The sequence below is a fragment of the Vitis riparia genome, chromosome 11 (assembly GCF_004353265.1).
Source record: "Vitis riparia cultivar Riparia Gloire de Montpellier isolate 1030 chromosome 11, EGFV_Vit.rip_1.0, whole genome shotgun sequence".
Taxonomy (NCBI): domain Eukaryota; kingdom Viridiplantae; phylum Streptophyta; class Magnoliopsida; order Vitales; family Vitaceae; genus Vitis; species Vitis riparia.
The window spans coordinates 18856131-18880144 of NC_048441.1; the positions used below are offsets into that span (position 1 = coordinate 18856131).

The 24014-nt window shown below is 34.1% G+C and overlaps 3 protein-coding genes across 4 annotated transcripts; 2 read left to right on the forward strand and 1 right to left on the reverse strand.

Moving 5' to 3' along the window:
- Positions 1-223: 223 nt before the first annotated feature.
- LOC117924656 (MOB kinase activator-like 1A) lies at positions 224-4625 on the forward strand. Its single transcript, XM_034843354.1, has 7 exons — positions 224-441; positions 1734-1782; positions 1881-1989; positions 2959-3052; positions 3738-3871; positions 3947-4110; positions 4401-4625. The coding sequence occupies exons 1-7, from the start codon at positions 416-418 to the stop codon at positions 4470-4472; spliced, it is 648 nt and encodes a 215-aa protein (XP_034699245.1). The 5' UTR covers positions 224-415; the 3' UTR covers positions 4473-4625.
- Positions 4626-7314: 2689 nt separating this feature from the next.
- LOC117924655 (O-fucosyltransferase 35) lies at positions 7315-13358 on the reverse strand. Of its 2 annotated transcripts, none has more exons than XM_034843353.1 (9): positions 12661-13358; positions 11230-11375; positions 11059-11126; positions 10905-10975; positions 10722-10810; positions 10075-10207; positions 9516-9748; positions 8225-8701; positions 7315-8107 (listed from the first exon to the last, which is right to left on the reverse strand). In XM_034843353.1, the coding sequence occupies exons 1-9, from the start codon at positions 13138-13140 to the stop codon at positions 7906-7908; spliced, it is 1899 nt and encodes a 632-aa protein (XP_034699244.1). In that variant the 5' UTR covers positions 13141-13358; the 3' UTR covers positions 7315-7905. The 2 variants fall into 2 exon arrangements, with proteins under 2 accessions (XP_034699244.1, XP_034699243.1); XM_034843352.1 differs by having other exon boundaries at positions 11059-11131; positions 11229-11375; positions 12661-13357.
- Positions 13359-16874: 3516 nt separating this feature from the next.
- On the forward strand, positions 16875-23009 carry LOC117925486. Its single transcript, XM_034844503.1, has 6 exons — positions 16875-18790; positions 20027-20460; positions 20553-20714; positions 21617-21692; positions 22086-22241; positions 22598-23009. The coding sequence occupies exons 1-6, from the start codon at positions 17021-17023 to the stop codon at positions 22712-22714; spliced, it is 2715 nt and encodes a 904-aa protein (XP_034700394.1). The 5' UTR covers positions 16875-17020; the 3' UTR covers positions 22715-23009.
- Positions 23010-24014: the final 1005 nt, after the last annotated feature.

A 24014-nucleotide genomic window follows, 5' to 3' on the forward strand; every position in this document is an offset into this window, starting at 1 on the left:
ATTGAACGATCAAGATTTTTTCATGTTATTTGAATGGTGGAGATTTTAAGATTTAATGGAAATTGATTTTGATCAGTGTGTCTTTACGATAGCCACGTATCGGGAACACCAAAGCGTGGGAGCGAGCGAGATACACGGGAGGGAAAGGCAATAATAAATGAACAAATAATCCAAATAAAGAAAAAGAGGGAAAGAAAGAATCAGGGGGAGAGAGGGAACAAAGCCAGCTTGGCTGGCGGAAGAAGACGACGACGACTTTGGCATTCTCTCTCTCTCCTCCAACACATACACCATTTTGCCACTCTGTCATTTTCCCTTCTCTCTCCTCCTTCCCTCTATAAATACTCCCTCCCCTCTCATTTTCCTTTCGCTCTCCTCCTCTTCGCCAACAACACCAAGCTAGGTTTTCCAGATCATGAGTCTCTTCGGCCTCGGCAGCAGGTATTCTCCTCCCTTATCGCTGATTATCTTCTAATCTTCTCTCAATTTCGCTTCAATATCCATTTTTCTTCCAGTTTTTTGATCTGGTGATTTTCGTTTTTTTTTTTCACTGTTTTTTTAATCATTTTATTTTATTTTATTTTTTATTTTTTGGCGAGAGAATATATTTTTGTTCTTGTAATTGTCGTGTGTTTTTTTTTATTTTATGATTTTTTTTATTATTGTTCTACGTGTCTCTTTTATATTTTTTTTTGTCAATTTCGCGTCAGAATTTATGATTCTTGTTGTTGTTATGCTGTGCGATTCATATTTTTCTCTCAATCTTCATGATCATTTGCGTGTTTTTTTAATGTTTTTTTGCTCATTGTGTTATGTGTGTGAGATTCGAGAGGTGTTTTTTTGGATTCTGGAGGAATATGTTGTGAAATAGAAGCAATTTTTTTGTTGGTGATGACAATGATTGATTAAGGAAGGAGGAAAGAATATGTTGTTTTGTGGAAACATAGGGTTAAATTGAGAGATTTGGTATTGGTTTTTAATAGGAGGATTAGGATATTTTGCAAGTTAAATATTGATTTTGTGTGTTTATGGAAGAAACAGATTTTCTTCATTTTTGGGCCCTGCTTTGCGGGGTGTGTATGTGCTTTAGAAACTTTTGTGCATATTGGCATGGAATGACTTTTTCTTTCCTCTCTTTGCTTGACTTTTTCTGATAATTGTTTTCTTCTTCTCTGTGGGGAAGATTTATTTATTTATTAATTCCCAAAAATTTGAGGTTTTTCTTGTGGCTCATGGAGGTCTAATTGTAGTTTTTAGCTTCTGGTTTCCTCATTCATATTGGTGTGCTATGCATAGAACACATGTTCTTCAAGAGGATTCTGTATGAGCTTCACCTTTTTCCATCTATTCTGCCTGATTGTGAAGCTAAAGTTTTGCTAGAATCTTCAGGTCTAATTGCTGATGTCAATTTATTAGTTTATCCTTTTAGCATGAATATAGATAATAAAATATTTCTCTTTATTATACTGTCTGTTTGTGTGACATTAGTGATTCTCTTTAACAATTAGATCAAAAGGTGGCATTTCCCCTTTTATGTGATTGTAGAATAAATCTTACGAAGTTGATGGTTGGGTATCATTGTCTTCATAGGTCTAAAATAGCCACAGCTTACTGTTGATTTTATAAAATATATTATAGATAATGTATAACACCACCTCATGATTTTAATCTAAAGAACTTGTTTCTCATTGTTTTTGAAATTACTAATTTTAATTGAGCTTTGACTCATGCAGAAACCAGAAAACATTTCGGCCCAAAAAGAGTGCTCCTTCAGGGAGCAAGGTGGGTGTCCTTTGTGGTTGTATGGTTTATTTATAATTTTTATTTTGTTAATGTCCCCTTTTTTGGTTGATACTCTAATATTTTTAATCCAAATGCAGGGTGCACAACTTCAAAAACACATTGATGCCACCTTGGGTAGTGGAAACTTGAGGGAAGCAGTACGGCTTCCCCCAGGAGAAGATCCTAATGAGTGGCTGGCTGTAAACAGTAAGAATTTTAAATCTTGTTCAGTTGCAAATTCATGGCGATAACATATGAGAGGGAGTATCAAATTGTGAGGAAATTTAGGATAGTTGCACTATGATGTGGTGTGCTAGCATACACCATATCATTGGTGTTGATTGATATTTAGGTGTATTTGATATCTGAATATTTTATATTTATTGCCTTGTGGATTGGTGAGATTTGTTATGAATTGATTTGATATCTTCATTCTTCTTTTAATATTTTGCTAACTACTATAATCTATTAAACCCATATTGGGTATTATCATTGTAATTCAGTCCATTATGGTTTGTTTCTTGTTTGCCAACTGTAAATTTATTTCTTTTCTTTTTCAGTTTGCTGATGACCATGCCTATCGGCTAATATAAGCCTGTACTAGTTTCTTGTTTGATGCAGTTTTTTGAAAAGCATAAGATTCATGATGGCACTATAATTGAGAATATTATTTTCTTCCAGCTTCTTATATTTACTTTGGATAATTTGACACTATTTAGAGTCTTTGGCCTCATAAATTTCATTGAACTTTTTGTTCCCCATGATCTTGAAATGAAATCACTTATAGAGGATGTTGTGCTGAGACATGAATGACACATAGCAGGCTCTAAAGTTTACCTGCTTATTATTGTCCATGGAGAATGACTTGCATTCCTGTCATCTATCATGCTAGCTTGGCACTGCCTTACATCAAATCTTAAGACCAGGATTATGAAAAGTTTAGTACAATATCACCTACGAACCTGAAGGATGCAATAATGTTTTGCTTCCTACAGTTTGGTTGAGAATCCTATTGACGAATTCTATAAATACGTGTCTATGAGAGATGAGGAGGTGGGGAGGGGAAGGCGAGTTTGTTGAATGTTGAAATCCTTGCCAGAAATTTGAATATCCAATACGAAATGGATTCTTGCAACAGTGCCTCTTACTTGTTTTGCTTTTGTTCTCTTGCTGCAGCGGTGGACTTCTTCAACCAAGTAAACATTCTGTATGGTACACTTACTGAATTCTGTACAGCATCCATCTGCCCGACAATGTCAGCAGGGCCAAAGTATCTTTCTTAATCTTTATACTAATTCTCATTTGGATTATATTTAACCTTTCTTAATCCTTATGCTTGGTCTTTATATTTGACCTTTATGCGAAATATTTTTACTAGGTGTGTGCTGTCCTTGTTCAGTAGAGCCTGAAAGAATCAATAAATAGAACTAAACGGGCAGGAACATGTAGAACAAGGATATTCTAATGTGAGGAGTACTAACTTATAACATATGCAGGTGTCTGTTGGTGAAGATCAAACTGAATTCACTGGGTGGAAAAACAGATGTTTGGATCTATGTGGATTACAGATCATAAAAACAGTGCCAAGGAATGAAGTAGTTTCTATCTTGAAATGGAAATCATCTTTTAGAGAAGTTGGTTAGTCAAGTGAATTTTTAGGAAGCAGAAAATTGAGCTTTGAATAAGAAATTTTCTGTCATTTTCAGACTAGTATCTTTAATATCTTTTTCTTCAACTTTTATTTTGTTTTCCTTTTCAAAAACAAAATTCTTATTGGTCCATTCCATTTCTTGTTGGATCATCTGTTCCTTCGCTTCTATGAGCTTGGATGCTTATTTTTCTGCCCTTCTAAGAATAAGTAAAAAAATTATTCTTGAAAACCTAAAATTATTTGTGATTACTTTTGATGTGTTCATGTTGCAAGTCCTGAGTTGAATTAAATTACTCAACCTCAGATACGAGTATAGATGGGCTGATGGAGTCACAATTAAGAAACCCATTGAGGTGTCTGCTCCAAAGTATGTCGAATATCTGATGGACTGGATTGAAACTCAGCTAGACGATGAATCAATATTTCCTCAAAAATTGGGTACGTAAAATTCCTTTCTGAAACAGGTTTGAATCAAAGCATATAGGCTTTTTAAATGATTATTTTGTGTTGCAGGGGCACCATTTCCAAATAATTTCCAGGATGTTGTTAAGACAATTTTCAAGCGCTTGTTTCGCGTATATGCCCACATATATCACTCGCATTTTCAGAAGATTGTCAGTTTAAAGGAAGAAGCTCATCTCAATACCTGCTTTAAGCATTTCGTTCTGTTTACTTGGGTGGGTTCCTAATATCCATTTACTCTTCAAGTTCTTACATAAGAGACATCGTTTTTTTCCTCTTATCAGACAAAATCTTAACTACTGCCGGCTTTGAAATATATCTGTAACCCATTCTTCAATCCCTTCCGACCAATCCATAAACAAGTCGTTTTGGTTGTGACCTTTGCATACCCTTGTTAGTAAATCTTGATATGAATTTGCACTTTCTTCCATCATTTTTTGTTCTTCTCCCTTTATTTGCAAGCAAGGCATTGCTTTGTGTGTAATTGGGTGCGATGTAATTGCAGGAATTTCGCCTGATTGACAAGGGGGAGCTTGCACCTCTCTATGACCTCATCGAGCCTATTCTACAGCTATAGTGCCATGCCAATTGTATGTTTTGGACGCATTTTTGTGAGCATCTGTTTGTTCATACAATTTTTTTGTTATTTGAACCTCTATTGCTTTACTGTCATAAACAAAGACGAATTTGTCCCCCAATATTAATTTGGTCTCATGATTCTTTGCTGCCACACTACTCCATATTTCCATAACTACTATTCACATTCCTATTTGATAACCTACTTATTGTCATATTTAAAAATTGTTTGAAAATTTTTATTTCAAAGGTGTCAATTCAATAATATGGTGTTCTTTCAACAAATTTAGGTACAAAGTGTTATGTTTTGAAAGAAGGATAAAGTATTTTTGACTTTTTTTTATCCTTGAAAGTAAAACATGTTTTTTAACTTGAAATTAAAACCAAAGTAGAAGTTATTTTCTTTAATTTTTAAAAAGAAAAAGAAAACTCAGAAATTTTAACAAACCATAAAATATAAATAAAATTAAACATATCATTTTTTTTATTAAACAAAAATATTCAAATGCAATCTTTCTATGAATTATAAGTATTTTTATGAATTTTATTACAATATTATTATTCATATTTTGCTAAAAACTACTTAAATTTTAATTTATTTATAATTATAAAACTATTTTCATTTTTAATAAAACTTGAATTAAATGTAATTAATTTTATATAAATTTTTTTTAAAAGTTCAAAATGAAAAAATTATTTTTTCAAAAAACTTATCTAAATAAGTATTTTATTTTAAAATTTTAAAACAACTTATCAAACATCCTTACTTTAAAATAATTTTTTAAAACAAGTATAAGACAATATGGTCGAACTGACTCATAATTTTTTAGAATAAATTTAAAGTGTTTTTTTTCTAATATTTTTATTAATTTTTTGAGGAATAATTGAAAAAAATAGAAAATAAATTAGAAACTTTTATATTATATATAAATATATGGTTCATTTACAAAATCTTATTCTAAAAAATAATTGAGAATTAATTTTAAGAAATCCTATGAAAATATGACTTATATTTGAAAACTGTTTTGTTTCTGGGCGATCAATTTTTTAACATATTCTTTTGATAACCAAACAAGGGAGAGTAAGGACTGTAAGAGAAGAAAATCCGAAGTTCCTTTTAAACAGTTGGATAGAAAAGTATTGAAGCATTTAGGATGTGATTGATTTGGAAATATTTTTTATTTATTTTTTGAAAATAGTTGTAAAAATAAAGACTCCTTTAATTGTGATTTGATGTTGTCAATGCTCTAACTCTAAGATTGAAGGTTGTTTCGACTTTTGAGGAGTTTTATTCGAATACAAGGAGACATAATCCTTAATTTCAACAAAACAAATAAATAAATAAACGAAAAGAAAAATTACAAAAATATCAGGAAAATGCTACTAGAAAAAAAATCACAAAATTTATAATAATAAAATTATTTATTTATTATTGTAAATGATTTTTAATTTACTTTCTCTAATTGTTTCATTAAATAATTTTCAACATAGTATTCAAATCCTTAGTAACATCCTTCAATGAATCAATATAGTATCCAATTAATCGTATAATCATATTTAATTGTTCTATTATTAATTTCCACTCAATTTTCTTTTTCATTCATAATGGTATTTTTCTTTTATTTATATTAATAAAATAGAGATTATTCACCAATTTAACCACAAAGAAAACTTACTATATGTAAAGATAAATTTCTAATTTTTGTTTTTGTTTTTTAGAAACAAAAAATGATAGTAATATGTACATGAAAAGCAAGAATTTTTAAAAGTTTACTGTCTCAAATTTTAAAACTTTTGAAAGTATTTTTTAGGAACATAAAGTAAGTTTATATTTTTTTTGTATAAGTGGTTTTACTTTTTGTATATAAGTTATCATTATTTTTTATGTTTTAAAATAAAAAAAATAAGTGTATTTCTTTTTCTCAAATCCCCTTTCCCCCTTCATTTTAAGGTTTATTTTGAGCTATCATCTCTTATTTTATAAAGATTAATTTTGCTTTTAAACGCAAGACAAAACTTATAAAATCTACATCAAAACCCCATAAAAGTACAAAACCTATTAAATTTGTTTAAATATATGAGACTTGAATGACCCAAAACTCAAACAGTAGATTTAAGGTTATAAGCCTTAACAAGGTGATGCTTAAGTTTTGATTACCGAGGTAATTTCCTTTGAGATAAACCTTAATAGTCTTTTAAAATACTAGATGTCGCGATTCGTTCCCAAATATGAAAATATTATTCACTTTGCCCTCAAAGATCCTCACTATTTTAAAATTTACATAGAGAAGTATCACTATTTTAAAATCTAAAGAGAAGTTCACATATCTATAACTCCAAAAACTTTTTCCCTTATTCGATGTGGAATATCACAATTACTTCCCATATAGATATGATAATGAATATTACAATCACCCCACTCCCCACACTCATCATGTCCTATAAAATTGCATGGCCAAACAAACTTTCACATCCCATTTATAATAATGGATTCTCAACCATGTAGTTATTACCCACCATATATGAAATATTGATACCATTTGTAATAACTGACTTTCAACTATGTGGTTATTATCTACTTAAAGCTTGGTTATTATCTACTTAAAACCTCAGGACCTCAAGAGCCCTCACGACTCCTTACGACTTTAAAGCGCATCTATATAGATAAAGAAAAACTTGAACACATATAAGAAAAACTTGAACACATATACATCCACATCCACAAACTTTTTCCCCCGTGGGATATCATACTAAATGTTCTTCACTTAGTTATTTTCAACTTCATAAAAGATATTTTTTATTTTACTATTCTCAAATGTTTTGAAAATACCACATTTGTGGAATTAATTTCACATTTTGTCTTTTTCAAATTCAACTTTCTAGAAAATGGAAACAGATTAACCATGTCCCGATGACATCTATTCATGATTAAAGCAATTTCAAGCAGCTTGTTATTCTTTGGAATCATACTCCTCTATATTATCAGAAGAAATTCAAATCAGCTAGTTGCTCAACTCTGCCTAAAATTGCAATACATGAACCTTCTCCATCATATTCTACATTGCTGGCTCTTTACAGTGTAGTTAAGTAGGGAGAAAACTCAGTATCTTTTTCCTGTTTTTCATAGTGAAGAAACTCAGTGGTATGTTTCTTTAACTTCTGTTGTATCCTTTCTATATAGCAGATCAAACCCCATCTATCTTCCATCAACCCTTAAGTTAAGCTGCATTTTTGGCAACCCCATTGTATCAGTTTCACTCCTCTTGGGGACTTTGAAACCAACAACCTGATGTTCTCCTGCCTCACTGCACCTCAAGATTGCCACTCAACAAGAATGTGCCCTGAGAGATGGCAACAAACCCTAGGAACTACCATCCATGCAGCTAAACCCTCACATTGGGATGAAGTAGCACAAAACTTTCTAGGGTTGGTCTCTACTTTTGCGGTGTTGTTTCGCATATACATCCTGGAAGTGGGTTCGCATAGAAACTTTCCTCCAGCTTTGGAAACTCTCCAGGCTCTCGTAGGTATGGTGCTCCAGCTCGGTCTTTGTGAAGCTTCTTCACTTTGGAACTGAATTTCTTCCAAGTGATTTTTCCTTCATCAAGGTCATCAACAAGTTTTACAAAATTCATCCTGCATTAACAAAATAAGAATGATCATGCACTGCAAATGGATAGAGTGAAAAAGCCATAACCATTGAACTGGGCATGTTTAATGTAGTTTAGAAGAGATGGGTTAAGATATTAGTACTTTTCAGGGCTAATAGTCTTCTTGAAGTTCTCAAATCGCCTGTGACCTTGAACAGCCTTTGCCATATTTCCATCATAGGTATAGACAAACACGTCGCTTTGAAGGGCAACAACATAGTCCAATCCAGCCAGTCTGTTCTGATGATCCTTGAAAGGGCTCAACTCTTCTTCAGTGGAAAGTGTTGAATGGGAGAAGATGTTGGGGAAGTCATTCATTAGATATTGCATACTTCCTTTACCATAGGCTTCACCAGCTACCAAATAAATCCTGGTGCTAGATGGGAAACCCAGCCCTTTGAGCAAAAGGGAAGTCTCCCTGGGGGTCAAGGGACAGCCACCAAGCAACCTTCTCTCGGTACCATTGATCTCTTTCTCTTTCCAATGACTGACCTCATATCGCATTGTACGTAGTTCCTCATCTTCTTCTGCTGTCAAATTATGACTGCAGCCTGTGAATGAAAGCATATCCTTCTCATACCTATTGAGAGAGTAAAAATAATGAGGTCAGTACATATTTACACATTCTATAGTGAAGGGCTTGTACAATTGATAGGCCTAGAGATTGGATTATATTGAATACGTTATGAATAAAGAGCAACAATCATAGGTAATGGAGCTAAGCACCAATTTTGAAAGAGCACCATTTCTTCAGAAACCATGGAAGTTAAAAATTGGGTAGTCTTTAAAATTCTAAAGCTCATGGTGGGAAAAATGATCCACAATATCCCTTTTTCATATATCTGAAACAGCACACTGAGAGGATGACATCAAATATAGCACATTAATTTCAAATATAAATACTCCATTTAGCTGGGGAAATGGATTATGAAAGGCCTTGCCTGGATTGGTTTTGAGGAGTAAAAAAAAGCCTCTTTTTACACTCAATAAAAGTTTTTACATCTATTTGGCTAATTTATTAAAAGAGTATGGGTTTAGAAAAAACTTAGCAAGGAAGCTAGGAAAATATTACTTCTTGTAGAAACTCTATTTTAACTTATGCAAAAAGCTATTTCATGTTTAATTAAACTTTCGCAATATCAATATTGGTTTTTTTGAAAGTCATCAGGGCTGCAAGTGAGTCCACATCAACCACCATTGGTTTTTCAATGAGCAGACATCGATTTAAAATGTTATCTACAGAAAATATAAGGCAATCATGTTTATCAGCCTGTCATGAATTAATCACTAACTTTAATTAAAAGAACTCTTGAATCAACAATTTTTAGCTAAGATAAAAGGATCAAATCGATAAAACTACATGAGTAAAGTTGTGTGAGACGTATGTCACTTGCCTCAAATGCAGAGCAATATAAGGGTTTCCACCCTCTCGCATTCTTGAAACCAAGGTGTTTCCAAGTTCTTCTATTAGGGATGAATATTTCAAGGCTTTGTAATTTACACGACATCTCAGTTTCTGTATGGAACTTGGAATACCATTGTTGGCAAGTCTGGAATCAGTATGAGTAAAATATATAACCTTGTACTGCTTCAAGAGTGGGAGGATCTCTGTTTTGTAGTAACTGACCTGAGCAAAAGAATAGAAATCAATCAATGGCTTTGAATCTTAGAAAAAATAACAATGAGATGAGAGATATAGCATACAGTGTTGGAATTACAATGAAATGCAGCCACTCATACACATAGAATGTACATGAATGTGTATCCAAAGTTTCAATAAATCAAACATCCTAATTAAAAATAAACTGCTGAATGAGTGGAATCTTCGCGGATGCGAATTTAGATTCAGCCCTTTACAAATTGGTTAAGTTGCTCATATCCATAAAAATAACTGTACACAAAGGAGAATCAAAATATCATCAGATTTTGAAAGATTGATGAGTTGGTCATTACCTTAGACCATGATATTGGTGTCTTTGTGAAAGGTTCAATTCCAGCATAATCAGGTGGTAATGTCTCAACTATGTGGACATCATCTTTCAGTGCCTTTATGAAGTGTTGCCAATCAAACAGATCCTTAAAGTCACTGGAAAAAAAATAATAAAAAAAAGGCAAAAAGGAATCAATTCATTCGGACTAAATCATTGCGAAAGGGAAGGCATCTTCTGTTGAAGGAATGAGTATGGTATACAAAGTCCAAAAGGATTCCTCTGGGGAATGGTGCTGTTACCAGCATCAGTAGGGATGTTATCCAGTACATCACATTTAAAAGAACTAAAATTTTGTCCCAAGGAAAATGTGATTGGAGATCCAACATGGTATTTATGATTTAAAAAATAAAATAAATTTGGAAGCAGATTAGTGAATTTGGTTTCCTGGAAAGTCAGCTTATGCTTTTGGAAAGCTTGTCGGTTGTATATTTTTCCTTCACCAAGTGAATCCTCTGAGAGTCTATCTCTACCATAAATTATATAATTCTCAACTAAACATCAGATCTACCACTCATCATAATGGCCTATTGTTGTCTCATGTCTGGGAACAAAAGAAGTAATTTTCTTAGACAATATTGGTAAGCCAATTCCAAGAGTGCAGAAAAAAACCTGTCATCAGCCCAATAGGATGTGTGATCAAGTGAAGGAAGAACCAGTGTTGCCTTCATGACCTTTGCAATGGCAACCATATCACATATCTGCACTCTAAAATTATTCATTAATCAGACTATAGTTGGTATTAATACTTAAACAATATCCAAGTAAAATTATAAAAACACACAATAGACAGACCCCAAATCTCATCTGATTCAATCCACCATTAGCATTAATGAGAATGTAACCATTTGTCTTCGCATCCAGCTCTGTCAACAGAAGCAAAAGAAAAGGGTTGGTCTACAGTTAGAGAGAGAGAGAGAGAGATTGTTTGGTTGAATGGGTTTCTTACTTTTGTGAATTCTTGGCTGGTTGACGCATTGGGTGAAATTCTCACTGTTGGGTTTGGACCAGATATCTGAATTCTGAAGAAGTAAATTTCATGAGTGAAGCATTAAAAACATATCATTATGAGACCCAAAATTAGTCAATGTGTTTTTGCAATATGAATCCGATACTTACTTCAGCCATGCTTTTCTGCCTATTCACCACACCTGATGCTACCATCATCAGAGTTCTTTCAACATCACTTCCTCCCTCCCTATATACGTAATCATGAGAGCTTTTATCCATTTCATTTAGATGAGTGTTGAGGGGGTCAGAAAAATCCTAATTAGAAATGCAGAATAGTTTAGTAAGACAGAAGATAAAGGTGAGAAGAATAACACATAAGTAAACACATGCACACAGATAAAAGATTCAATTGTCAAGAACTGCAGATGGACAACAACTGCAAAGAGCACCTTAAGTTATAGATCAATATGCATCATAAGGTTAGATGTTAACCATAAAACATTCACCCAAATTTCAATATATATATATATTTGTACATGGTCTCAAACATGCCAGTTGCTCATCTCCAGCAGGAGATATTCACTTTCCCAAACCACAAGTAACTAAACTTTCCTAGTCCACTGAAAACAGATCCAACATTGAGCAAATAACTGCCTATTTCTAGACTTTTAGGACAGATTTTTTTTTTTAATCTCTATTTATTTGATCAAGTCCACACTTGAACCATCTTTAAGCTTATTAGCTGAAGAGGAACACTAAATGCAATTTCCAACTTCTAAAAGCTTATAGTGTAAAGCAAATTCACACTCATATTCCAGCACATCACCATATGAATACTGCCAAAGACCCTAGGAGCCCATGCTGCCCATGTTTCCCACTGCGGAGCAACTATTGAGATCAATTCAACAAGCCTTGGTCCCTAGAACTTGAGGTTGGCTTCCTGAATCCTCTTCCTCTATTGGAATAATATTCTCCATTGGATCCTTGGTCATCATTTGTTCCTCACCACCACTATCTATGCTTTTTTGACCTTTCTACATGTCCTCAACTCTAACAGAATCATCATTCCATACAGGCAAAATGATAGGTATACGTCATTGTCACACATGACCAAAATACATTAGGCCACTTTCCCTCATCTTGCCCCAATTGCAACAGAGACTCAATTCTTTATTAAAGTACATAGAATTCTAAACAACCATCCTCCATTTTCAATACAAAGTTCCAATTTGCTTCCCACAAAAACAGAAAGCCAAACAACCTATCATTTTCAAAAGTACCCACAAAATGGCACGCTTTTCTCTTCTTTCTGAATGGAAAAAGAATCCCTCTAGTGGATTAAGATAACCTTGATAAAGGCCTTCTCTGGTTACTCAAAAAAGATACAAAAGAACAGCCCAAAGAAGCTTAACTCCTAAACTGAAATTTCCACATGGATACGTATATAAATTCAGCATTCGGAATCCAAAATAAACATTCAAGTCAGAAATCACCTTTTTCTCTCACAAGTTGTCCTGCCAGTACAACACATTTTGATTTGGATATAGAAAAAGTGATGATAAAACAATGAAGTAAGTATAGAGAAGAACATGTAACCAACCTGATGAGACCCAATCCTATCAATGGCAGATCCAAACCACCCAGTGGCACAAATCTTCAGAACACCCAAAAACAAGCACACCCCACAAAACACAAAGAACATCCAATGCCCCAACTTCTTCCTCTCCCTCAACCCCAAATCAAGAACAGCAGATCCAACATGCTTCTTGGGCTGATTCTTCAGAACGCCCCCATGAACTCTCTGGTTCACATGATGGGTCTGCTTCCTTTCCAAAACTACATCAAACCCATCACCGGAAACAGGGCTACCACATATTTCCGATCTGGGTGAGTTGAGATGCACATCAATCTCGTAGTGGGGATCGAACCCACCACCCCCCTTGCTGCTACCGTTGTTGTGAGCGTTCCCGCTGCTGTTGCCGCGTTTAAACGAATGAGTTCGGCGAGTCATTGGACCTGAGAAGCGTGGGCTATTGACTCGCTGAGAGACTCCATCAGAAGCGTTGTGGTGAAAACCCATGAAAAGGAGAGAGTACTGCGATGAGATCCGATTGTGATCCCAGATTTTTATGGGGGAATGTGGCGATTCAATGAGATTGCCATTGCCCAACCAGCCGACCAGCCAACCTCTTCTCTCCCTCTCCCTCTTTGTATGATTTGCCTTCTCCTTATCTCTGGCCTTTTTCCCTCACGAAAAGAAAATCCCAGTTTTTCTTTAACGCTGAGGGCACAACCGTCTTCAACCCCCAAGGATCTGTCCCTGTTTGGTTAAGGAAAATGCTATCAGGAATATTTCAAACACACCTACACAAAAACAAAATCAGGAATTTGGTTTCATTTCATTTATGCCAAAAACCTAATAAACCAAAATATTTTTTCACAAATAAGAAAACCCAAAAAAAAAAATTAATTAATCTTCTTTATAATAAAAATATAATTTTACAATATTAAAAAAAAAAAAAAAAACCTAAGACTGCTTGTTATTATTTTTTGCATTTTTTTAATCACTTTTATTGAATATTATTAAATATGAAATTGATTTCACAAAAGGGGTGACACCCATAGTTGAATGAACGCCGCCACCAACATTGACTTTTTCAAATACCAAAACTACCCCTCTATTTTCCCCATTTTCCCACTTTTTAACATCCGATAAAAATTCCCACGTGCTAAGAAATTCCTTGTGGATTTAAAATAATTTCTAAGGAAGAAGAGGCAGTACAGTAACTTCCCATTTTTGACTAGATCCTACGCGGCGAAGACACCGTGGGTAACCGAGAATTTTTTTATTTTATTTTTAAATTAAAAAACAGAAAAATAATTATGAGCACCGACCCATTGTGCATGCGATTCACTTTATACGATATTTTTATGCGCAATTGGTGGTTGTCGGAATATTCTTAGAGTTTACAAAATAAATATTAAAGTTACAATTTAATATTTGTCATATTAAAATAAGATGTATTATTTGGATTTAGGATTTCCTTGAAGAGTAATTTTTTCAAAAGCACTATTAATCTATGGTTTTTGTTCATAGCAATTTTATCGAAAATGTTTTGTATGATCCAAAAACTTATTTTGGATAATGTTTTTTTTTTTTAATATATCATATGATAAAAAATAATAATTTCTAGAATTTGTAATTACTAAATATTAATTCAAAATTTTTCTAAGGTAATTTTTAGGATCTATTTGAAAATATAAGACAAGTGTGATAATTATTTTTTAAAACATTAAAAAATGTTCTATGACGTTTTATAGAATATAAATCTATTTAAAAACTTGAAATATTTTCAATATATTTTAAATATTTTTATATATATTTTTAGAAATAAATTTTATGTTTAATGTTTTATTTTTAATTATTTTATATGTCTATGTAATCACTTTTTAAAACAATCAATAAAAAATAAATGAAAAACTATAAGATGTTATGTAAAAATATTATGTTTTATGTTTTTAAAAACAAAAAACAAAAAACAGTCTTTGATTATTGAATGCGTTTTTATTTTTATTTTTTGTTCTAAATAACATAAAATTATTATCGAAAACAATTATCAAACAAATTCATAATTATTAACAATTATTATTAAAAATAGCCCATCCGTTATTGAGCAATACAATTTGTATACAAAACTGCTTCTTTTTATTCTTTGTGAAGCACCATGCACTCATGTGCAATACAAAAATTTTAAATATATTTTTCGTACTTTTAATTATTATTAAATATGGGATTGGAAAAAAGACTTCTTAAATTCTTAAAAATTTGTTTTTAAATTTTTTTAAAAAATGTTTTTTATCCTTAAAAAACAGAGGAGTGTTTTCAAACAACAACTCGATTTTTATAAGAAAACATTTTCAAGTAGAAAGTAACTCTAACCCTCCAAGAATCATTCTAAAATAGCTCAAAATTTTCATACCCTAATTCAAAAAATGTTGCGACCCTGTCGAACAACATGAATAGTTGATTAAGTGATTTATTTAAGGATTGTCAATAATTATTGAGATGGGTACGATGTGGTGGTCCGGTGGAGATGGGCGGAGAGTAGAATACAAAAAATGAAAGCTGCTTTGTAGTAGACAAGTTGAGGTAAGCACCAAGGAAGCTTCTACTTTTATAAAGGCATAAATGCATGATTATTGATAGCCTCTTCTGTGTCATTGGTGTATGCCAAAGCTTCCCAGCCTGTCAATTCCCACAGGCGGTGGCTGTTGGGTCATGTGTGCTGGCTCGTGACCTTTCTGGCCTTTTCTTCAGTCAAAGTTTTGGGAAGCAAACACGTCTTTAATTTTTCTGTTTTAAAAATCTACTTCTCCATTCATACATGAAAAGTGTATTGTTTCGGATCGATCCTCGATTGGATTGATTGGACTGTCGAAATCACAATTATTGACTTAGCTCTTTGGTATACAAAATCAAAAGTGAACCTCTAAGCTATGCTTCTAAGAATATAAATATTTATAATTTATCTTAATAATTAAAAGTTATATATTTAATAAAATTAAAAATATTAATAATTTAATAAAATGATGAAATATGTTTTAATTTTTAAAAAATTTAATAATATATAAATTATATATTTATGGTATAAAATTATAATCCACAGTGTCGGTAGCTTTTCTATTCAATAACCCGCAACCATATCAACAAGATTTGAGGCTACAAACTGGGCATTTTGTAGGCGTTTTGGGTAGGTGTCTAGCCTTCAAAAGATTTAACGGACTAGAAACTCAAAAACCCACAAAAGTCTGACAGTGTGGGACACAACCCTAACCATCCACATAATGTGCTGAGTTATTGTCTGAGCCTAAATCAACTTGGACGGACATAAATGCAACTGTCTGCCCACCTATATACTGTATAGGCATCAGCCATGACCAACCATCAAATATAGTGTGGTGGTGAGATAATGTAAGTGGGGTATGTGTATTATTGCCCTTGTACTTTTATTCTTAGACTGCCCTTAGGATTAGGGTACATCACCTTGGCTCAATGTGACCAGTGGTCCAGTGCCCATGGCACTATTTGGGTTGGGCTTAGATTGGATCCTAAAGAATTTGAATCACATCACTCAGGCCCAATTGATTATTTGAAAACTAGGCCCATTTTTCAATGGGTAACTTTTAGAAATTTGTCAATTTGGTCAAAATAGATTCTAGCTATCACCTTATGAATTGACCTCAAGATGTTTGTATAAATAATAATAATAATAATGATAGATAGATAGAACCATTTTTTTTTTCACATCCAACCACCATTTTACAATAATAATAATAATAATAATAATAAATAAAAACAAATAAACTTAATTAATCACCATTAAATTAAAATAATATGTCAATTATCATAACAAATTATTATTGTTATTTTTGGTAGAAGTACACCATCATTTAAAATAGAAGAGACAATTATGCTATAAAAAATTAAGATATTAAAAGGATTTTACAACTATAAAATTTTAAAACTTTAGAAATAATTTTTAAAGATAGAAGATAAGTCTATGTTTTTTTTTATATAAGAATATTTTTTATTTTTGGAGAAATAAAAAACAACTTATTCCGTAGATTTCGTTTTGAAAAAATTTAATTACTTTATTTTTGGGAAATTTTAATAATTAAAAGCTTAAATAATAAAATTTATTCTCATAATCATTATTAAAAAAAACCATAAAAAACAATGGAGGGGTGTTTGGATACAGTGATATAGAAAACAAAACAAGAAAAAAGACTCTCAGAAACGTCGCCGACTTAAACCGCAGCTTAGGCGTTAACGGACATTGGCGGGAAAAACTCAATCGCCGCAGAAGTCGGCTTCCAAGGGAAGCATTTCTCAGTAACGAAACGAACCCCCTTCGGAACCATTGTATTTTAATCGCCGATTCTCATAATAGGGTCCGTGGATGACGATTTTGAGGTCTCGAGAAATAGTCCCAGTTGAAACCCTAAAGAAACGCTTCATGGATAATTCCACTTCCTCCAAGCCCAATGAGACCTCAACTCCCAATTCTTCGCCTTCTCGCAATTCTCATTGTTCTGTCCAAGAGCCATATATGGGTGCCCATATGCCCGATTCCGGTTCACTTTCGGGTTCTGCGTCCAATCTCAGGCGGAGTCGTCGAATCGCTTCGAGATTGAGTCGCAGTGAGGGTTCCGGCGAAGTCGCGGCGTCCGGAGGGCGCCAGAATTCCGGAGTGAATCAGGTGTGCTCGGTTGAGGGGAGGTGTGAATCTGGTTCGGGGAATGCGAAAGGTCGGGTTCTGGGTTCTGATTCTGTTGGGGAGGAGGATGAGGTTTTGGAAGTGAAGGAAAGAGTCGAGATGGCAGAGAGGGGTTTGGGTGGATTGGATGGATCGGAAATTACAGAGTTGGGGAGTAAAGAAGAAGAAAGGAAAGAGCCAAGTGTAAGTTTGGGTTCTGATTTGGGGAGTTTTGTGGAGAGGACTCGGAGGAGTGAAGATATGGTGACTGTGAAACAGTCCAAAGGAAAGAGAAAATTAAGCTTTGAGGCCAGTCCCTTGGATGATGAGGATAAAGGGTTTCTGGGTTTGCGGTCTGGGAAGAAAATTGTCAAGGAAATAATGTGTGGAGTCGATCGCATTGAGAGTGATGGTGGTAAGTATGTTGTTGAGCAAGAACGTGGAGGAGAAGATAAAGGTGTAAAGGTTCAGGGTCATGGAAATGGAGAGGCTGCTGTGGAAGAATTACAGAAAGACCCAAGTGCTAATGAGAATGGAAGTGTTAGGGGAAGGAGGAGATTCACTGGAGAAGAAAAGGGGAAGGGAAAATTGGTGGAGGATGATGAGCCACAGAACAGGATTGATGCAGTGAAATTGGATTTGAACTTGGAATTTAAGAATGTTATTGACAATATGAGTGCTGATGAAAATGATGCTGTTGAGGGTGGACAGAGATACAGCAGAGAAGAAAAAGGGAAGGGTATATTGATTAATGGTGATTTAGCACCGAATGCAGTTAATCCTGTGGATTTTAATTTGGAATCTGAAGTTAAGAATTCGGTTGACACTGCAGTTTCAGAGTCTATTCAGTTGGAGGGCAATGTAAGATTACAGGTTCAGAATGAGGTTATACAGACTAGCGTGACAGGGATTGCATCAAGAGCAAGGACCCGGTTCCGAGATATAGCCAGACGAAATGCATCTCGATTTGCTCATTTTGCGCCTGAACAGGAGATGGAGAACCATCCCTCTCGTGAGGCTGAAATTCAAAGGCCATCGGAAGGAGGGGAGAAGGAAAATGAAGATTGGCCTGGTCCCTTTTCAACTGCTATGAAGATTATTAAGGACAGAGAAAAGAAGCAGAACACACAGCAGAATTCCAGTTCAGACAGAAACAGACCTGCACATGTGATATGGAGTCCTAGAAAGGTTAAGAGCGGTGAGCGCCCAAAACCATTGGCCCCCTCACTGCAAGAAATGTGCCTTGAAGTTCTTGCCCAGAATGGTGATGCAATCACCTCTCTTGAAAGTATCCCAGATGCACTGAGGCACAAACTAAGTCAGTTGCTCTGTGATTCTCGGAGAATGAACAGTCATATCCTTGAGCTCCTTGTCAGTGGATCACCTTTTGAGGTGTGTGTGAGGGATTGTTCATGGCTAACAGAGGAAGAGTTTGCAAGAATCTTTAAGCGTTGTGACACCAACAGCTTGACAGTATGTTTTCTTGTCTATATGATTGATGAAGATTAAATTTTGCACATATCTGATACTTATGAGATGAAGTCTGATATAATGTTGTTACTATTTTCTGTTGAACAGGAATTCAAACAGGGTAGTAACTCCATCTTATTTTAACACCTAGATATGAAAGGAAAAAAGAATCACATTTTGACTCATTGCCACACCAAGCCTCACTGGAATGTGTCATTTAATGGACTCAAGTTCTTATTTGTTATTGGTTTTAGTGTCATGCTGGTTTGATGCTGTAAAAGTTGTAACGTAGACAAATGACTGAGTCACCTTTCTGTGAACTTTAGTATTTATTTTTCTGCATTCAATATATCTATTGTTTGTTGAGAATTTTTTTCCCCATTAGGTCAGTAGGAGCTTAGGAGCTAAATATCTCCAATGGGGATTGCTGAATAAAAAGGTCATCTGTGTGTTTTTCTTTTTTATTTTTTATCTTACCCCTTCGTGTAGGCTGCATTTTTATTGCACTGAAAATACAGCTTGCAGTTGTATTTTAATAAAAAAATAAAATAAGAAGGCATCAAAGACACAACTAAGAGCTGCCTTTTTAAGGTTCCACTCAGCACATTGCTCCCAGCTGCATTTTCACCATTTCAGTTAGAAAACAGAATTAATGATATAAAACACAGCTGGGAGCTCTGTTTTTAGTGAAATAGGAACACACCTCCGAATTGCACTTTTTTTGGTTCACAAAAAATAAAAAAGCGCAGAAGAAAAAAGGAAAAGGAGGCCGATGTGGCAGAGCTGCCTCTGCCAGGTTGTCAATATGGCCAAAAGCGTAGTGCATGGAGGGTTATTTGGGAGCCATCCCTCTTTGAAGGGATTTTTTGCCCCCAAGCTCCTGCATGGGAGCACTCTTTTTTTCTGCTAATTCTTTGATGGCTTCCAACAAGACTACAAGTCAACTTATCTTAATTTAACTTTTTTGCAATGCATTATGGGAAGCTTCCCTAACTCATCCTTGACACCTTAATGGCCTTAATTCTTGGTAGTTTGTCTTGTATGTGTAGATATTCTTTCTTGGAAAATGGAAATTGGCTGATTTGCAATGTGACAACTTAGTTCTGTAAGCATGTCTTCCTGATATAATAAGAATTATCTTCTCATCCAAGGCCATTATGGTATATAGACTTGTAGCTTCTTATTATCTCTTAGTAAGTCATAACATTCTGGATAATCTGAATATATTTTGTTTTGTAGGTGCTACAACTTGACCAATGTGGGCGGTGTATGACAGATTATGTTTTAAGGGCTACCTTTGATATGTTGTCAAATGGCCTTCCTGCATTAACAACTGTATCCCTAAAAGGTGCATGCCGTCTTTCAGATGCAGGGCTAAGAGCACTTGTTTCTTCTGCCCCCATGTTAAGATCTATAAATCTCAGCCAGTGCTCTCTTCTAACTTCCGCTTCTATTAAAACTTTAGCTGAGACATTGGGATCTGTTCTGAGAGAATTATATATTGATGATTGCCAAGGCATAGATGCTATGCATATTCTATCGGCTCTGGAGAAACTAGAATATTTGGAAGTGTTGTCAGTGGCAGGCATTCAAACTGTTTGTGATGATTTTATCTGGGAATTCATTAGTGTACATGGCCCCACTATGAAGGAGCTTGTTTTAACTGATTGTTCGTAAGTTCCTTAACATGTATTATTCCTTTTGGATGTAATTGAGTTCCAGATAACTGCTCATGCCCTGCTGCTGCTGCTTTAATTTGGTGCAGGAGATTGACTGATTTTTCTTTGAAAGCTATTGCTGAGACATGTCCTGAATTACGTGCTCTTGACTTGGGTAACTTGTGCAAGTTGACGGATTCTGCATTTGGATATCTTGCAAGTGGTTGTCAAGCAATGCAAACACTAAAACTCCGCTGCAATTCATTCAGGTTTTTACCACGTGTTAACCATGCAATATTTGTTGCTGACATATTATGAGAGCTTCCTTCCTTTTATAGCACCTAATTCTCCTCTTTGTTTGTTCATAGATATGGCTTCTTGGCATTGAATTGATGAATAATATACAAGTTATCGTTTTGTTTTGTTTTGATCACATGTAGGTTTGGTGAATCCATGGTTTGGGTTATTGATGCCCTTGAGGCCTTGCTCAAGTGGTGAAGGGTTGGGCTGGGTTTGTGGGAGGTTCCATGTTCAAGTTTCAGTGGGGACAAAAAATGAAAAAAGGGAAAAATGAAAATTACCTATCAAAAAAAAAAAATTGGTCTGGGTTAATCAATTTATTGCTGGTTTTGCATTGGTTATATGTGCTAGATTTTTCATTGGCTTGGCTATCTGAAACACTTTTTTGCTAAATTGCTGAAATGTAGATCATCTGGTGGTTACTTGGTTGAATTTGTGATTCTTGGGATTTTGTTGCTTACCAGAAAGTAACCTCTGCCAAGGAAACACTATATATTTTTCTAATGCTTTGTGAAATGAGAATATTTCCTGGAAACTACTGAAAAATGGTTTCCACTATTTGGATGAGTCACAAGGCTTGTTGGAAAATAACTTATAGCATGGAGGCTTTGCCTATTGGTAGGGGTACTGATGACACATGCTACTCTTTATGTGGGTTTTGGTTATTGTTGAGGGCAATATTTTTTCAGTGGCAACCTCAATCATACATGTGGCAAGCATCTTTATGATACCATCTGTCAAGTATTTAAAGTTTCGCTTTTTTTTTTTAACCTTTCTTTGTTGAAACATGTCCAACCTATACTGGAATATTGATGCTCACTGCACCAGTATTGGCAATGGATTTACTGTTCAATAATTTTTGTTTTGCCAGTGATGAAGCTATTGCTGCATTTCTAGAGATCTCGGGGGGGTCTTTAAAAGAGCTTTCTCTCAATAATGTTAGCAAGGTACCTTACTAGCTAAACTATATTCAGTTTCAGCTCTCTTCTCTCTCTCCTCTGTGTGTGTGTGTGTGTGCGCGCGCGAATTAGGGTGCTCCATTCTTGTCCAAGGAGTTCAATATTTGTCTGTATCATTTTCTGTCTGAATTTGCACAAAAGGATTTGAGCAATAGCCGCAATTATGTGATGCTGCTGCCCAATACGATGTACTCAATGTCATGCTAGCTTGAGTTCCTTCTTCTTTGGGGGGCTAAATCTTTAGCAGTGAACATAACCTGTAACATGGGTGCCATCTGAGTTCTAGGCCTTATGTTGAAGGGTTTCTGTTGTAGCCAGGCCTATTTGTCCCTCAATGATCTTCTTCGTACTTTTTTCATGTGGCATGTTTTCTTTCTACAGATTGGCCACAATACAGCCATATCACTTGCCAGACGCTCAAGAGAGTTGATACGTTTGGACCTATCTTGGTGTCGAAATTTGACAGATGGGGACCTGGGATTTATTGTGGATAGCTGCTTATCATTGAGGGTGCTTAAACTTTTTGGATGCACACAGGTACTTAACCTTGTTAGGTTCTCTTCACACACAACTCCTAGTAATGCAAATTGTTGAGGTCCCTGATCAATATTTCTACCTTTTCTTGATAACATATATCATTAATAGGGTTAATTTTCATTCACCTCCCCTCAGGTTTTGGCTAAACATAACTACTCTCCATAGGTTTAAAATTTCATCATACTCCTTACTTATTTTGAGTGAAAGGGGAGGTGAATAAAAATAAGAAATGAAAAAGATAGGGAAGTATTTGATGAAATTTCAAATCTATGGAGACTAGATGTATCTACCAGAAACCTTAAGAGAAGGTGAAAAAAATTAACCCATAATTAATAAGATGTTTGCATTTTTTGCAGATTACAAATATGTTTCTGGATGGTCACTCAAATCCTCAGGTGGAAATCATCGGATTGAAGCTGACTCCGATATTGAAACATCTCAAGCTGACTGATCCTCAATCATTTCCACTGTAGTTTCTTCTGCTTCAGTGTGATTTCAGTTTTTGTATGGTGTTGCGATTGGTCTAAAACATTAAAGCATACCTGTCTGGTCAAGCCATCCTCCTTTGTTATTGTTAAAGGGGGTATGGGAAAGAAAGGAAGTACGGAAGCAATACTGTTTGCAGTATAACAATGAAGTGCGAATGGTAGAATTTTGTAGGAAAGGCAGCTCTGTGAGTGGTATGGATGTCTGTAACATTTGAGTCAATATGTTGACTTCCCAACTGGTTACTGTTAACAAATACAGAACCATGTCCCTTTTTCCATACCCTGCAGCCATGTGAAGAGGCAGCCCATACCCCCCCAAACCTTTTAGTAGGGCTTCTAGAGACTAGTTCTGATTGGAAAATGTTTTCAAAAATAGTTCTAAAAATATAATGATGTTTTGTGAGATAATAGTCTGTTTGGATTTTACTTGTTTTCTATGTTTAAGTAATTAAAATATATTTTCAGAAAATATGATATTTTATGTTTTTAAGAAATGAAAAATGTTTTTTTTGTTGTTAAGTATGTTTTCTTATTTTTTTTATTCTTAAAAACAAAAAAAAATGTTTTTAAAAATAGCTTCCAAACATATCACTCTGACTTAAAACTAAGACTCTTGGCTGATATTAACCATATCTTTGTTAAGATAATTCAACAAATTTCTTCTTCCTAGTTTTAGACTTTCCAACAAAAAAAAAAAAAAAAAAAAAAAAAAAAAAAAGATCCTTTTCTAGTTTAGATTTGTAAAAGGAATATTATAATTGTTATAATCATTAATGGCGTTATGGCCATTGTGGTGTTTGTTCTACTCTTTAGCTAATATGAAGCCTTCATGAGTTACAATTATTAATTATCAATTTGGATACTTAGATTATGTTTCGTTTTCAGAAAATTTGAGGGAATATGCGCGGAAAAGAATATTAAAAAAAAAAGTAAAAATAAAGAAAAAATGAAGAAAAATATATATATAAAAAATAAAACTCAATAAATTATTTTTATTTATTTCTTAATACCTGCTTTATTTATTTTGAACTATCAACATAATAAAAATTAAATAATTTTAAAATATATAATTTTTTAACTAATTTTAATTATAATTATTATTTTTGGACAACCAAATATTAGAAAATTATTTAAAAATTTTTTTCTTTAGTATTTTCTAAAAATCAAATATAACCTTAATATTGAACTTTTTAAAATTAAATCACTTGTACCGATTATAAATTTATTTTATTTATTTAGATGAATTATAAAATAAGAATTAATTTTATTGATGGCCCTCAAATTT

What these genes read in the sequence shown, in the direction of transcription:
- LOC117924655 (XM_034843352.1), bottom strand. Translation starts at nt 13,140, where the DNA reads ATGGGTTTTCACCACAACGCTTCTGATGGAGTCTCTCAGCGAGTCAAT. An exon ending in TATATTGCTCTGCATTTGAG is followed by an intron (nt 8,702 to 9,515) that starts GCAAGTGACATA and finishes CTCTCTCAATAG; the next exon opens with GTATGAGAAGGATATGCTTT. An exon ending in AAGACTATTAGCCCTGAAAA is followed by an intron (nt 8,108 to 8,224) that starts GTACTAATATCT and finishes TTGTTAATGCAG; the next exon opens with GATGAATTTTGTAAAACTTG.
- LOC117924656 (XM_034843354.1), top strand. Translation starts at nt 416, where the DNA reads ATGAGTCTCTTCGGCCTCGGCAGCAG. An exon ending in CTCTTCGGCCTCGGCAGCAG is followed by an intron (nt 442 to 1,733) that starts GTATTCTCCTCC and finishes TGACTCATGCAG; the next exon opens with AAACCAGAAAACATTTCGGC. An exon ending in AATATTTCCTCAAAAATTGG is followed by an intron (nt 3,872 to 3,946) that starts GTACGTAAAATT and finishes TTTGTGTTGCAG; the next exon opens with GGGCACCATTTCCAAATAAT.
- LOC117925486 (XM_034844503.1), top strand. Translation starts at nt 17,021, where the DNA reads ATGACGATTTTGAGGTCTCGAGAAATAGTCCCAGTTGAAACCCTAAAG. An exon ending in GTGACACCAACAGCTTGACA is followed by an intron (nt 18,791 to 20,026) that starts GTATGTTTTCTT and finishes TTTGTTTTGTAG; the next exon opens with GTGCTACAACTTGACCAATG. An exon ending in AACTTTTTGGATGCACACAG is followed by an intron (nt 22,242 to 22,597) that starts GTACTTAACCTT and finishes CATTTTTTGCAG; the next exon opens with ATTACAAATATGTTTCTGGA.